This window comes from Hyperolius riggenbachi, chromosome 6, assembly GCF_040937935.1.
Source record: "Hyperolius riggenbachi isolate aHypRig1 chromosome 6, aHypRig1.pri, whole genome shotgun sequence".
Classification (NCBI taxonomy): domain Eukaryota; kingdom Metazoa; phylum Chordata; class Amphibia; order Anura; family Hyperoliidae; genus Hyperolius; species Hyperolius riggenbachi.
The window spans coordinates 362,438,574-362,455,239 of record NC_090651.1 but is presented as its reverse complement, the minus strand read 5'-3'; the positions used below and the strand labels follow the sequence as shown (position 1 = coordinate 362,455,239).

The following is a 16,666-nucleotide window of genomic DNA, read 5'->3' as shown; positions in this document are numbered from 1 at the left end:
GGAAGACAGAGTCTTTGCATCCTAACCTCCAAAAGACTGTCTCTGAAGCTATAGAGCAATTTTTCAGGCTTCTGGAAAGCAAAGTGCCAAAACATAATCTTCAGAATCTCAGACCCCTGTATCTTCCAGCAATTAATGGCAAACTCTATATGTCATCCAGTTTGATCCTAAATGACTGTCGACCTGAGGGGGAAATTAAGGAATGGAATATTGCATCTGAATTATTATTTCTACACCTTGATTTTGACCTATATAAAACAAAACACCTTCTCCAACTATTACCTGTGGAGATTCGCCCAAAATTGCTTTCTGACATTACAGTTGAGGCTATCCATGATTTTCAAAGGTGTGCGCTTGAAGAGTGCATAGTCAAAAGAACTCTAGAGGAACATCTTCATTCTCCATCTTTTCTTGATGGCCTGGTTTGCCTTCTGCGGAGCCAGAGCAATGGTAAGATTAGCCAGGAGGAAGGAGAACAAAAATGCTCCAATATTTTTGGAAAACTAGAGGTCATATGCTGTTGTAAACTCTTAACGAGTCTTGTGTATAAAGATGAAACCGTGAAGGGTTCCATTATGAAGAGACCAGTTTTTGCTCTAAAACAAGGAGACTGCTGTTGTAAGATTTACGTCCAACACGCTGATTTAAAAAAGAACAACAAGTTTATTCAGGTACTGAAAACTCTTGTATGCCAAATTAACAACTTAATTGGTAATGTATTAACAGAAAAATCAAGAAATATAGTTGAAGGAATGCTTGCTTGTGATAGTCCTCATGAGATACAGGAAGTACTGAAGGATAATGACGTATGGATTAACGAGGGTGAAAGCAAAATCCCCTGTAAAAAACCTGGAGAAGTGATTGACAAAGAGTGGTATGACAGCTTGGAAATGAATAATGCCAATACATTTAAAGTAGGGGACTATGTGGGCTACAAGGTTCCTGAAGAAGAAGATGAGGTGTATATGTATGCTGTAATTAAGGAGGAGCTGGATGCTAAAATATTTGAAGGTTGTGAAGTCCCGATGTATCGCATAGACATTGGTCAAGAAAAATTAATTGATGTTAGTGTATTTGATTTATATCAGTTTAAAAGTTCTGCAAACTTCGATTCAAAAGCTCTTATCCCACATGATAGCATAGGAACGCCACAGCAAAGTTCTGAAAGATGGCACGCAAGTTCTTTGGAAAAAATTAAAGAAGAAATTGACCAGGATCTAATCAGAATACAGCAACTGCCTCAAGCTGAAAGGATAAAAGCCACAAGACGCATCTACTTAACGTACCACCCAGACAGAAACCTAGGTCACGAGGAAATCTCAACAGAGGTTTTCAAATATTCTCAGCAGAAGGTTATAGAAATGGAAGCTGGTGAGGGCATTCAGCTTTGCACAACATCCAGTCGTCATTCCAACAAATCGGGAGGCGTTACTACATTTTGGGTAAAATGGGACCGAGAAGCTTTCCAACACAAACAACACAGACAAAGTTCAAGAAAAGCTGCGCACCATTATGGTTATTTGGGCTATGGCAGCACAGCTCAACCAAAACCTCCAGAGGCCGAGAGGTGGCTGAGGCAAGCCAAATCCGATTTGGATGCTGCCGAGAATGATATTGACCGCCAAACAGAATGGGTATTTTACAAAGTGCACCAAGCTATGAAAAAGGCTCTCATTGCAGCACAGTATATGAAGGGGGAAAATGTCGACAGGAATGAAGGCCTAGCCACCTTAGCTGAAAAGGTATCTTCCTACAGTGAAGGTCTTCAAGGTCTTCTTGATCAGGTATTACAAATCACAAGACATGGTGTAGATGACCAGAAAACCCAATATCCGAGCAGTTTCCCTCCACCCCAAATTCCCAATGGAAGTTTTCCTTCAGACAAAATAGTGGAAGTTCTTACACTTGCAGACCGCATTTTGCAGAAGATAAAGGATTATGTTTTTTCCTAAAAGATCAAGATATCTTGCCCTAGAGCACTGAAGGGAACACTGGAATGCACTAACTTCATGCTTTGCAAAAATGCAATTTAAGCATCTAGATCAGGCATGGGCAAACTTGGCCCTCCAGCTGTTACGGAACTACAAGTCCCACAATGCATTGCAGGAGTCTGACAGCCACAGTCATGACTCATAAAGGCAAATGCATTGCGGGACTTGTAGTTCCGTAACAGCTGGAGGGCCAAGTTTGCCCATGCCTGATCTAGATCCTTTAAGACCGCACAGCTAGTTACGAGATGAAAAAGACAGAAAATGTTTGAGAATAAATTGCAAAATGACTGTTAGGCTGTAGACACACTGTTAGCACTTTCTGGGTGCTTTTCTGACCACCAGCTCTTTCTGAGTGTTTTATTTTTTTAAAAACGCTCCCATTAACTTGCAGTAAAATTGCTGTATAATTGCCACAATCACGATCTTTCGGAAAATCACGATTGCTGATATTTAACCGTGATTTTAATGCAAGTCAACAGGAGCGTTTAAAAAAAATGCTCAGAAAGCGCTGATGGTCAGAAAAGCACCCTGAAAGAGTTCATAGTGTATCTACAGCCTTAACTTTGTTTCCCTGAGTTTTTTCATATCTCATGACCGTTAACCAAAATGACAGCATTTTTACTAAAATTTAAGTAATTACTCTTAGGTACATAAAATAACATTTGAAAACCTTTCCAAGCATTCTCTGTGAGTAAAAAAAGTGTATTGTCACTGCAGAGAGCAGTACAGGCTTGCTTATCTCTGGTCATCAGCAAATATAAACAGTACTGCCTGGTGTCTTTACTCTGATTCTCCTCCCCCCCCCCCCCCCCCCTTCCTTTCTGCTGAAGTGACTGAGAGCTTCAGCCAGCTATGATTACATTTGCCGATTAGCCAGAGATAATCAAGCCTGTACTTCTCAGTGAAAGTGAAAGTAAAGCTGGCCATACACTGGCCCGATTTGCCGCCGTCTCGACAGCAGATTCGATCACTGGGATCGAATCTGCTGCCAATCATTCGCGCTAAACTAACCCGCCGATCCGATTTCCTCCCGAAATCGGATCGGTCCGTCGATCGCGCCGTGCGGGAAATTACCATCGATTGCCCGCGGGTAGGGAGCGTGTCGCTAGCGGCGGCCGATCCGATCAGGTATACATTACCTGACGCTGGCTCCCAGGCATCTTCTCCGCGCTGCACCGCTCTGTTCCTGCTTCCATCCCAGCGTACATTAACTTCCTGTGTCACTGCAGTGACCAGAAAGTTCATATAGAGGGCGCTCTATTTGAACTTCCTGGTCACGGAGTGACACAGTGTACGCTGGGATGCGGTGCAGGATGCTGGGATGCGTGCAGCGCTGAGAAGAGGACCCGGAGCCAGCTTCAGGTAATGTATACGGGGGGACGACGACGACAGGCGGCAGGAGCAGCTCAACAGATTGTGATCGGTATCAGGCTGATTCACAATCTGATTCACAATCTGTTTGCAGTAAAGGCAGCCATACGATCCCTCTCTGATCAGATTCGATCAGGGAGGGATGTATCTGTTGGTCGGATCTGATGGCAAATCGACCAGTGTATGGCTACCTTAAAGGTTTTTACACACAGGGAATGCTTTCAAATATTCTTTTATGTACCTAAGAGCAGTTTCTGAAATTTTTAGTTTTCAGAGTATAAACCAACTTTAAGCCCCAAGAGAGCAAGGCAGTACTCAAGATAACTGATATTAACTGTTTTTGTAGTTTCTCGGATGTTAAATGTTAATGAAGAATATGGAGGCTGACATGTTTATGTCATTTTATATTAAGCAGGTTGCCTGGCGTCCTGCTGATCCTCTGTCTCTAGTACTTTAAGCCATAGTCCTTGAACAAGCTTGCAGCAGATCAGGTGATTCTGAGTGGCTTAGCCACATGCTTGTTTCAGGGGTGTGATTCACATAGTACTGCAGCCAAAGAGATCAGCAGGACCACCTGGCAACTGATATTGTTTAAAGCGGATCTGAATTTAGAACTTCATCTTGGCTCTAAAAGGTAAGCAACATCCCCTTAAAGAAAAAAAACATTTCTTTGTTACAGCTGATACATATCCTGCAATAAATCTGCAGTGTGTCTACTTCCTGCTGACGCAGCTGAGATCAAATTACACTTGTGATTATTCACATATGAGGGGGAATAAGAAAGGCTAAACTCTGTAAATACATACAGGGTGCATTTCTCTTTGTTTTCCTCCTGTCCAGTGCAAGAGTTCAGGTCCACTTTAAGAGGGAATAAATATGGCAGCCACCGTGTGCCTCTCAGGTTGTGCTTTGAGGTGTTATTTTGTGAAACTGAATTCCCTGAATGTCTTGTTAAGAATCTGGGTTATCCGGCTGCGTCCGGCGAAACGTGTTGTGTGAATAAATGTACTTGTGCAAAAACATGCTTTGTCATCCTTAGTGTGAGCCCGCTCTCCATTTCTGCGCAGAGCGTTTATTAATTGTATTGTTATCCTTCAGCAGCTGTTCCTGCACCGTGGCATACAGGTTACTAGCACTCTTGTTTTGCAGCATTAGTGTTCAGTCTGGGCCAGTACACTATCTCCATAGAGCTTGTGTCTCCTCCCCGTATTTGTGTGGGATTCCTCCGGGCACCCAGGTTTACTCCCACATGCCAAGAACATACAGATAGGGTCACCGGACTCGCCAAAAGTGACCTAAAACTACAAAAGGAAAATTAGACAGTGACTGACTATGGTAGGATATTAGATTTTGGCAATGGTAGGATTAGAGTGTGAGCTCCTCTGAGGACAGTCAGTGACATGACTATGTACTCTGTAATGTGCTGCAGAAGATGTCAGTGCTATATAAATACATAATAATAATAATAAGGTAGGACATTAGACTATGCCTATGGTGGGATTAGAGTGTGAGCTCCTCTGAGGACAGTCAGTGACATGACTATGTACTCTGTAATGTGCTGCAGAAGATGTCAGTGCTATATAAATACATAATAATATGGTAGGACATTAGACTATGACTATGGTAGGATTAGATTGTGAGCTCCCCTGAGGACAGTCAGTGACATGACTATGTACTCTGTAATGTGCTGCAGGAGATGTCAGTGCTATATAAATACATAATAATAATATGGTAGGACATTAGACTATGCCTATGGTGGGATTAGATTGTGAGCTCCTCTGAGGACAGTCAGTGACATGACTATGTACTCTGTAATGTGCTGCAGAAGATGTCAGTGATATATAAATACATAATAATAATATGGTCGGACATTAGACTATGACTATGGTAGGATTAGATTGTGAGCTCCCCTGAGGACAGTCAGTGACATGACTATGTACTCTGTAATGTGCTGCAGGAGATGTCAGTGCTATATAAATACATAATAATAATATGGTCGGACATTAGACTATGACTATGGTAGGATTAGAGTGTGAGCTCCTCTGAGGACAGTCAGTAACATGACTATGTACTCTGTAAAGTGCTGCAGAAGATGTCAGTGCTATATAAATACATAATAATAATATGGTAGGACATTAGACTATGACTATGGAAGGATTAGATTGTGAGCTCCTCTGAGGACAGTCAGTGACATGATTATGTACTCTGTAATGTGCTGCAGGAGATGTCAGTGCTATATAAATACATAATAATAATATGGTAGGACATTAGACTATGACTATGGAAGGATTAGATTGTGAGCTCCTCTGAGGACAGTCAGTAACATGACTATGTACTCTGTAAAGTGCTGCAGAAGATGTCAGTGCTATATAAATACATAATAATAATATGGTCGGACATTAGACTATGACTATGGTAGGATTAGATTGTGAGCTCCTCTGAGGACAGTCAGTGACATGACTATGTACTCTGTAATGTGCTGCAGAAGATGTCAGAGCTATATAAATATATAATAATTAACAGGACGGCCTACTAGAGTTGGGCCGAACGGTTCGCCGGCGAACGTGGTTCGCGCGAACGTGGTTCGCGCGAACGTGGTTCGCGCGAACGTAGGTGGTTCGCGTGCGGGTACCGCACGCGAACCTTTTGCGGAAGAAGTTCAGTTCGCCCCATAATGCACTGAGGGTCAACTTTGACCCTCTACATCACAGTCAGCAGGCCCAGTGTAGCCAATTAGGCTACACTAGCCCCTGGAGCCCCACCCCCCCTTATATAAGGCAGGCAGCGGCGGCCATTACGGCCACTCGTGTGCCTGCATTAGTGAGAGTAGGGCGAGCTGCTGCAGTCTCTCATATAGGGAAAGATTAGTTAGGCTTAACTTCTTCCTGGCTGCATACCTGTTCTGTTCAGTGAGCCCTCAGCCCACTGCATACCTGTACTGTGATCCTGCCACTGCATACCTGTTCAGTGATCCTGCCACTGCATACCTGTTCAGTGATCCTGCCACTGCATACCTGTTCTGTTCAGTGAGCCCTCAGCCCACTGCATACCTGTACTGTGATCCTGCCACTCCATACCTGTTCAGTGATCCTGCCACTGCATACCTGTTCTGTTCAGTGAGCCCTCAGCCCACTGCATACCTGTACTGTGATCCTGCCACTCCATACCTGTTCAGTGATCCTGCCACTGCATACCTGTTCAGTGATCCTGCCACTGCATACCTGTTCTGTGAACCCGCCACTGTATACCTGTTCTGTTCAGTGGACCCGCCACTGTATACCTGTTCTGTGAACCCGCCACTGTATACCTGTTCTGTTCAGTGGACCCGCCACTGTATACCTGTTCTGTTCAGTGGACCCGCCACTGTATACCTGTTCTGTTCAGTGGACCCGCCACTGTATACCTGTTCTGTTCAGTGGACCCGCCACTGTATACCTGTTCAGTGAACCCGCCACTGCATACCTGTTGTGTTCAGTGAACCTGCCACTGCATACCTGTTCTGTGAACCCGCCACTGTATACCTGTTCTGTTCAGTGGACCCGCCACTGTATACCTGTTCTGTTCAGTGGACCCGCCACTGTATACCTGTTCTGTTCAGTGGACCCGCCACTGTATACCTGTTCTGTTCAGTGGACCCGCCACTGTATACCTGTTCTGTGAACCCGCCACTGTATACCTGTTCTGTTCAGTGGACCCGCCACTGTATACCTGTTTAGTGAACACGCCACTGCATACCTATTGTGTTCAGTGATCCTGCCACTGCATACCTGTTCTGTGAACCCGCCACTGTATACCTGTTCTGTTCAGTGGACCCGCCACTGTATACCTGTTCTGTTCAGTGGACCCGCCACTGTATACCTGTTTTGTTCAGTGGACCCGCCACTGTATACCTGTTCTGTTCAGTGGACCCGCCACTGTATACCAGCTACATCAGCCAGGCCGACCATATGGGCTGTAAAGCCACCAAAACCTGCACTCTCGCCATGGTGCGCACCAGTCCAGCACGGCCGTCACTAGTACAAACAGTTGTTTGCGGTGCGTTACACGGTGAGTTTGGTGTGTCAGTGTGAAGCAGTACCTTAATTACACTACCTGATTGATGTATACACATGCAAGATGTTTTAAAGCACTTTAGGCCTGTCATTTAGCATTCAATGTGATTTCTGCCCTTAAAACGCTGCTTTGCGTCAAATCCAGATTTTTCCCGGGGACTTTTGGCGTGTATCCCACTCCGCCATGCCCCCCTCCAGGTGTTAGACCCCTTGAAACATCTTTTCCATCACTTTTGTGGCCAGCATAATTATTTTTTTTTTTCAAAGTTCGCATCCCCATTGAAGTCTATTGCGGTTCGCGAACTTTAACGCGAACCGAACGTTCCGCGAAAGTTCGCGAACCCGGTTCGCGAACCTAAAATCGGAGGTGCGGCCCAACTCTACGGCCTACTTCTGGGCCATTCCAGTGATACAAGAATGGGTAAAACAATATACTGGAAGATGGATACAAATTGGCATCTGTTCCTGCACAGCATCTGGAAAAGCAGCTAAAGCTTTATTAATACATAAACACCTGGAACACCGCTGATCCCTCTCTTCATACGCACATTATCCAATAATTTCCCTGCAGTTGAGATGATGAATGAGATGCAAACAATTGTGGCTTGCATGGCAGCTTACATCAGGCTCGGAATCGACCCAATAAAAAAACAGCAGGAAGTGGATTTGATTGGCCCAATTCTAAGCCGCTTACAATGTGCATTACATTTGCATGCAAGCTAGAATGATTAGCATCTCATCAACCTTCTGCATACAGCACAGAAAAGTGGGGGTGTATTGATATCCCAGGGAAAAAAGGACACAGAGTCAACGGAAGCCCAAATGGTGCAGCTCGTTAATGGCTGATGGTTGGATAGTGTACGGGTAAGGGCTCTGCCTCTGACACAGGAGACCTGGGTTCCAATTTCGGCTCTTCCTGTTCACTAACCAAGCACCTATTCGGTAAGGAGTCCTTGGGCAAGCCACCCGAACACTGCTATTGCCTACTGAGCGTGCCCTATTGGCTGCAGCTCTGGCACTTTAAGTTCACCAGGAGAAAAGCGCAATATAAATGTTCTGTGTCTGCAACTAATAGTGAGTGTAGTTAGAAAGGGCTACTCACAAAGGTAACTTACCTTTGTAGAATGGGTAACCAACCACTTAAAGAAAGCTCGAGGTGGGCTCAAAAATGAAAAAAAAAAAAGTAGGCTACCTGATCCACGGGGCTGAGTGGATCAGGTAGCTGCAAAAACCGCCGCCCCCGTGGGCTGCAGTGGCCCACTTTCACTTTCGTGACCTCTGGGTCACCGTTGCAAGGAGAGATTGTGTCTCTCATACATAGTGTGCGGGGAGTGGCAGGGGGCGTGGCCAGGAGAGCTGCAGGAAACCCTGCAGGAACGCCCCTGGTGGGTGTTTTGAACAGGGAATACCTCTCCCCTGTGTTTACCTCAGAGTTAGGAGGGCAGAGAGCGGTGGTTGGGGGACACAGAGCCATGTCATTAGGCAGAGGACATTGTGTCCCATCTGTCCCCTGAAGATCCACCTCGGGTTCTCTTTAAGGCAGGTGGAGACAATGAACCCAACTCCACTCGGGGGGTACCTATGGGGCTGGATGCATTTGCTCTCTTGTGTAAAAAGCCCAACTGGGAATCACAGTGGCGTCCACCATGTGGTACCAGAAAGGATGGGTCCCCTCCAATGATGCGATGGGGGTGTGAGGCACATTATAATGGTAGAGAGGTGCCCAGGTTATAATATCATTGGATTAGAAACAGGATAAAATGAGAGCATCCATCTGAAAATGGCGCCTGTGAATAATGGCGCACAGTGTTGCCGCTAATCCGTTTGCCGCTTATAGCTATTTAAAGAGACACTGAAGAGAAAAAAAAATGATGATATTATGATTTATATGTGTAGCACAGCTACGAAATAAAACATTAAGATCAGATACATCAGTGTAATTGTTTCCAGTACAGGAAGAGTTGAGAAACTCCAGTTGTTATCTCTATGCAAACAAGCCATTAAGCTCTCCGACTAAGTTAGTCATGGAGAAGGCTGTTATCTGACTTTTATTATCTCAACTGTTCCTGGACTATTTACTTTTCCTCTGCTAGAGGAGAGGTCATTACTTCACAGACTGCTCAGAAAGACTCATTTTGAATGCTGAGTGTTGTGTAATCTGCACATATTATAGAATGATGCAATGTTAGAAAAAAACACTATATACCTGAAAATAAAAGTATGAGAATATTTTGTTTGCTGCTAATCTTCTAGTAATTATTCATAGTACACAACCAATTCACTATATCATATTTTTTTTTCGCTTCAGTGTCTCTTTAACGTTAAAGCCTTATCGTTATTTAGCGTTACATAGTTACATAGTTATTTTGGTTGAAAAAAGACATACGTCCATCGAGTTCAACCAGTACAAAGTACAACACCAGCCTGCTCCCTCACATATCCCTGTTGATCCAGAGGAAGGCGAAAAAACCCTTACAAGGCATGGTCCAATTAGCCCCTAAAGGGAAAAATTCCTTCCCGACTCCAGATGGCAATCAGATAAAATCCCTGGATCAACATCATTAGGCATTACCTAGTAATTGTAGCCATGGATGTCTTTCAACGCAAGGAAAGCATCTAAGCCCCCTTTAAATGCAGGTATAGAGTTTGCCATAACGACTTCCTGTGGCAATGCATTCCACATCTTAATCACTCTTACTGTAAAGAACCCTTTCCTAAATAAATGGCTAAAACGTTTTTCCTCCATGCGCAGATCATGTCCTCTAGTCCTTTGAGAAGGCCTAGGGACAAAAAGCTCATCCGCCAAGGTATTATATTGCCCTCTGATGTATTTATACATGTTAATTAGATCCCCTCTAAGGCGTCTTTTCTCTAGACTAAATAAACCCAGTTTATCTAACCTTTCTTGATAAGTGAGACCTTCCATCCCACGCATCAATTTTGTTGCTCGTCTCTGCACCTGCTCTAAAACTGCAATATCTTTTTTGTAATGTGGTGCCCAGAACTGAATTCCATATTCCAGATGTGGCCTTACTAGAGAGTTAAACAGGGGCAATATTATGCTAGCATCTCGAGTTTTTATTTCCCTTTTAATGCATCCCAAAATTTTGTTAGCTTTAGCTGCAGCTGCTTGGCATTGAGTACGATTATTTAACTTGTTGTCAATGAGTACTCCTAAGTCCTTCTCCAAGTTTGATGTCCCCAACTGTATCCCATTTATTTTGTATGGTGCTAGACCATTCGTACGTCCAAAATGCATGACCTTACATTTGTCAATGTAACACACAGAACCCTCTCTGTACCTATCCCTAACCCCTAAACCCCCCCGGTGGTGCCTAACCCTAACCACCCCCTGGTGGTGCCTAACCATAAGACCCCCCCTGGTAGTGCCTAACCCTAACCACCCCCTGGTGGTGCCTAACCCTAAGACCCCCCTGGTGGTGCCTAATCCTAACCACCCCCCTGGTGGTGCCTAACCCTAACCACCGCCGGTGGTGTATATTGTACTGTAACTATACCTAACCCTACTCTCACACAGAACTCTCCCTGTACCTAACCCTAACCTTGACAGTGTTACATTAAATCCATTCACAGTTTTGCAGTTAAATAATGTCTGCAGTGCACAGCTGATCAAAAGTTTTGTGCTAGCAAAGTCTGGTGCACTTCGCATAGAGTTTAATGGCGCTGCTTTGCGTGCGGTCTAAACTTATCACGCCTAAACTGGCTTTTCACCAGCGTGGTGCAATGGTTATCACGCCTTAAGTCTTTTAGGCGTACTAACTGGGTTAGCAACGCTTTGTGAATCGAGCCCATGCTCTTCACACAAGACTCTGAGATACAGGTTTATCTTTCTCACTAGAAGAGCTATACTAGACATACTCAAATCTTCCACCACCAATATCACATGACTGGAGAACAGGTGTTATAAGGTTGCTAAACAGTATCCTTTTATTTTTAAAAAATGTACAAAAGGTTACTATAAGGCCCAGTTCACACTTGTGTTGAAGTGGCAAATGGATCCGTGAAAACGGATCTGATCACCGGACGATTCCGTTTCCCCACATCCCCCCAGAATCCCACCCCCAAAGTGTATTTTCCTATTTAGAACGGTCCGTTTGTTCACTAGTGTGAACAAATGTTCCAGTTTCTCATTATCCCCAATGCAGTGCTTTAGCTTCTGTTCCGCTGGGCTCGGCTGTCCGGAAAAATTAGTGCAGCAGCAAACTTGCGGTCCATTCAGCGGATCGTGCGGAACAGACCCGTTTGAACGGACGGATATGAACAGATCCATAGGTTAGCATTGGCTCCATTTGCATCCGTTCTCTTTCGATCCGGAAACAGACCAGGTTTTTTTTTTTTTTTAACTCTAATGTAACCGGGCCTCACTGCTTTAAAAGGATACATAAGGCAGGAAAACACTATAAAAACTTTTACCTCCATGTATCCAGGGTGCTAGGCAGTGGTGGCCCGCATCCTCCTTTTAACCCCCCACCACCACCACCAACCCAGTGCTGCATTTTCCATACCTCCCAACTTTTTGAGATGAGAAAGAGGGACACTTAAGCCATGCCCCTGCCACACCCCTGATCACGCCTTTGGTCACACCTCTAGTCAGTGTCACGCATACCATAAAGATTCCAAATATGTTGTTTTATAATTCAAACCACAGTGGTCCTTTCTATCCTGCTTCATTTTCCATCATATTAACATTTTAAAATTAGTAATATATCAATTTAAAGGAAAGGAATAAAGTCAATAAAACACATTTTTAGTACAGAAATATATATATTTACATAGAAAGAGGGACAAAGTCCTAAAATAGGAACAAATGAGGAGGAAAGAGGGACAGGGCTCCCAAAGACAGTTGGGAGCTATGATTTTCTAATAAAAAGTTCTGCACTAGGCCCCGAATGTCCTTGCTCTAGCGCATAATTATATGACTATCACGCTTTGTATCTACTTATATAAAGTGACCAGATTTTTGTGGGTCCAACCTGGGACGGGGAGGGGGGGGGCGAAAAGTGGGGAGGACGGAGGAGCGCCGCGGCGGAAAATGGGCGTGGCCACGACATTGTATGGGGGGAGCTAACGTAATGATGTAACAGCGAGGCATAAGAAAGCAGTGTTTACGCCATGATGTGGACAAACGAGACTTTGCTTCATGGGTGTGCAGAAACTGTGATGCTAATAGTATACCAGAACCACAAAGCAGCAAACATAGCCATCTATGACCATTAAATAATAAATGCAGTAACAGTTACCCCGGACACCAGAAAATAAACGCAATGGGCAACATGTCAGCACAAAATAAACGCAATGCGGGCAAACATGTCAGTACAAAATAAACGCAATGCGGGCAAACATGTCAGTACAAAATAAACGCAATGCGGGCAAACATGTCAGTACAAAATAAACGCAATGCGGGCAAACATGTCAGTACAAAATAAACGCAATGCGGGCAAACATTTCACCAGAAAATAAACGCAATGCGGGCAAACATTTCACCAGAAAATAAACGCAATGCGGGCAAACATTTCACCAGAAAATAAACGCAATGCGGGCAAACATTTCACCAGAAAATAAACGCAATGCGGGCAAACATTTCACCAGAAAATAAACGCAATGCAGGCAAACATTTCACCAGAAAATAAACGCAATGCGGGCAAACATTTTACCAGAAAATGAACGCAATGCGGACAAACATTTCCCCAGAAAAGAAACGCAATGCGGGCAAACATTTCCCCAGAAAAGAAACGCAATGCGGGCAAACATTTCCCCAGAAAAGAAACGCAATGCGGGCAAACATTTCACGAGAAAAGAAACGCAATGCGGGCAAACATTTCACCAGAAAAGAAACGCAATGCGGGCAAACATTTCACCTGGAAAAGAAAGCATTTACTCACCTGGCAGAAGTCTCCGGCCTCTGACGCGCTGCTCCCGGGACCACCTTCCTCCTGCTCGTCTCCCGCGCTGACAGGGCTATGGCAAGATGGCGCCCGAAGCCCTGTACTGGAGACACAAATAGTCTCCAGTACAGGGCTTTGGCAGCCATCTTGCCGTAGCCCTGCTCGCCTGCCAGTGTCGGAACAGACATCGGAAGACTAAGGAGGCTGGAGCGGGGCTGCAGGCAATGAACTGGCACGGCATCTATAGACGCCGCTGCCAGTTCATGAGGATAGAGTGGCCAGAGTCCCGAGGCTGGGACGTCCCGCTGCTGAAAGCAGGACGTTTCCCGGGACCTCATGCAGCCTGGGACAGCGGACCCCGAATCCGGGACGCGTCCCGGGCAATCCGGGACATCTGGACGTGATGCAATTTACCCTATTTGTATAGTTTACCCTTTAAAAGAAGAGTGTTCAGATATTTTTGGGCTCACATGGTCTCTCTCTCCTCCTTTCTCTATCCCTTGATTTAGTTTATAGTAAATCGAAGGAACCCGCTTCTCCGTATACCAAGCCAATACCCTTATTTGGCCACAAGATGGCAATGGTGCAAACCAACATACAGGCCAAAATAAGGAGGTTTGCTGCACATCATTGCTTGGCAACCACCACGCGAGACAGAGGCCTGAAATGCAGCACGTTGAGTGGCGAGGATACGCCAAAAAAGACAGAAGTCGGCAGCCCGTGCCACACTGGAATCCAATGACACGCTGGTATGAGGGCCCTCATCTGGAGCTCTCTTCCACACAGGGTTGCCAAGCGTCTGTCAATTCACAGACAGTCAGTAAAAAATGAGGCAAATTAGTCCCGTCCGTACTGCCCGTATTTTTGCACTGTGTGTCCGTTTAATTTACTTAGCAAGTCGGCATGTGCATTCTTACAATTGTGATGTACTGCAGCTCCTCCCTCTTGCTGCAATACATCACTCGGCCTCACTCCTTGCAGCCAGTAAGATCCCTTCTCTCTGTAGTCTGTACTGGCGTCCTCCAGCGTGCCTGGCTCCGCCTCCAGCCTCGTGAGCTTTCTTCAGATGACTAGGACAGCATGGGGACAGAAACAAGTGAGTCACAATTGGGCTCACTACACCTCGGAGGGTCTGGCCAGCATGCAGCACAGTAGCTGGCTCAGTGAATGCTGTCCCTCCTCACATTCCATCGGGGCTGCTCTGGTCTGGCTGACGGTGTGGTGAAATGTTTTGCAACTTTATCAGATTTTGCAACCGGTTGCACTTATTTATAGGTATAGCTATCAGAAAGTGTAACCTAACCATTGACTTTAACCTATCTGTATCAGAAAATGCAACCCAACCAAACCCTATTCTCACACAGAACCCTTCCCTCTTGCTCAACTAATAACCCCCCTGGAGGGAACAATCCCCCCTCTTGCCCAACTAATAACCCCCCCTGGAGGGAACAATCCCCCCTCTTGCTCAACTAATAACCCCCCCTGCAGGGAACAATCCCCCCTCTTGCTCAACTAATAACCCCCCCTGGAGGGAACAATCCCCCTTGTAGCTCAATGGGATCTGTGGTTGCAAAAAATTACAGGCGTGTTAACAGAGAGGAGCCACGCCTACACAGTCATACACTGTCCTCTATGGCAAGTTGCAAAATATGATGGGTAGCTAAATTTTTCACTACAGCGGCTGTCTGTGACCACTGACCAGGTCACATATAGGCCATTCATGCCTGTATTCAGCATCAAATGCAGAGCAAATTCACAGTTCCCTCTATTCAGGGGTTTCCTGCTGCAGTGTATGTGTGAGAGGTGAGGAACAGTTCAATCACTGCTAAATGAGTGGAAAAAAAAATATATATATATATTTTCAATGTGTAGTGGCATTGTTTTCTCCCATCCTGCCACTTCTGCCAGCATCTTTCTAAGGCGTTTGTTCACTGCTCTTTCTATACAGTATAGCAGACCTCCGCTGTGGCAGCGCTGATGAATTCAGGGACATGAGCGTATTATCTATCGTGACAGGAAACTATGAACTGCATCAGCAAGGATCACTTATTATTTAGCATTTATATAGTGCTGATATCTTCTGCAGCGCTTTACAGAGTACATAGTCATGTCACCGATTGTCCTCAGAGGAGCTCACAATCTAATCCCTACCATAATCATAGTCTAATGTCCGACCATAATATTATTATTATGTATTTACATATGTATTCATATAGCACTGACATCTTCTGCTGCACTTTACAGAGTGCATAGTCAATGCTACCGACTGTCCTCAGAGGTGCTCACAATCTAATCCCTACCATAGCCTAATGTCTTATAATAATATTATTATTATGTATTTATATAGCAGTAACATATTCTGCAGTACTTTGCAGAGTACATAAGTCATGTCACTGACTGTCCTCAGAGGAGCTCACAATCTAATCCTACCATAGTCATAGTCTAATATCTTACCATATTATTATTATTCTTATTATTATTATGTAGCATATAGCACTTACATCATGTTTCTTTTATGGGTAAACAATTCTTCTCAGTTCAGTAGAGCTGTTTCACATGACCTTTATGCAGTAATCACTTGCTTTAGCTATGTTTCTTCTTCCCGAAATAAACAATAAGTTCTCTAAAAAGCCCGCTACTGACTCCACCCTTGACTCCGCCCCCTGTCCGTCCAAAATTTGGGGTGTCCAGATTTTTTTACCATTTTGTCCAGTAAAAATGAGAAATTGGGTTGGCATCCCCGCTTCCACAGCCTGTTCGTCATGCTCCAAACCTGGCAGGGGAGGACTGGCCCAGGGGGACGGGGGGCAACTGCCCCCCGGGCCGCCCGAATCTTAAGTAATTAGGGCCAGCCGCTGCTATATGCAGCGGCTGCAGACATACCACAAGTGAAAGGTTCGCAGTGGGGATCGCAACCTCGCGCGATATTTCCCGGCAAGTTGAAGTATCCAATCAGAGAAGGGGCTTAGGCGGCCGGCTGTGGTGTGCCCTTGTGCGTGGCTGCACCTGCGGTGGATGTGAGCGGCACAAGGACACAAATAGCTTAGGTCCTCTCCGGCCCGGTGGGTTGACCCTGCTTGACTCCGCCCCCCGCCTGGAGCCATTGCCGCCCGCAACGTGCTGCTGTGCCTGCGGTGTCATCGGAGTGAGCTGTCTCACTCTTCAGCTTTCTGTGCTGGGGGGGCTGGGGGCCTGGAGCTGTGGCTACGAGTGGCTGGCTGGCCTGGCTGGAGGAGTCGGACACAGTCCTCCCCTGTGCTGCTGTGCCTGAGGTGTCGTCGGAGTGAGCTGTCTCACTCTTCAGCTTTCTGTGCTGGGGGGGCTGGGGGCCTGGAGCTGCGGCTTC

At 45.4% G+C, this 16,666-nt stretch overlaps 1 protein-coding gene across 1 annotated transcript in view; it reads left to right on the top strand.

The window, feature by feature from the left end:
- The window catches only part of LOC137521903 (sacsin-like), a 50,252-nt gene extending 48,204 nt beyond the window's left edge, over nt 1-2,048 (top strand). The window contains 1 exon segment of the mRNA XM_068241773.1: nt 2-2,048. Coding sequence (XP_068097874.1) covers nt 2-1,952 — 1,951 coding nt within the window. The 3' untranslated portion in view covers nt 1,953-2,048.
- The last annotated feature ends 14,618 nt before the right edge of the window (nt 2,049-16,666 follow it).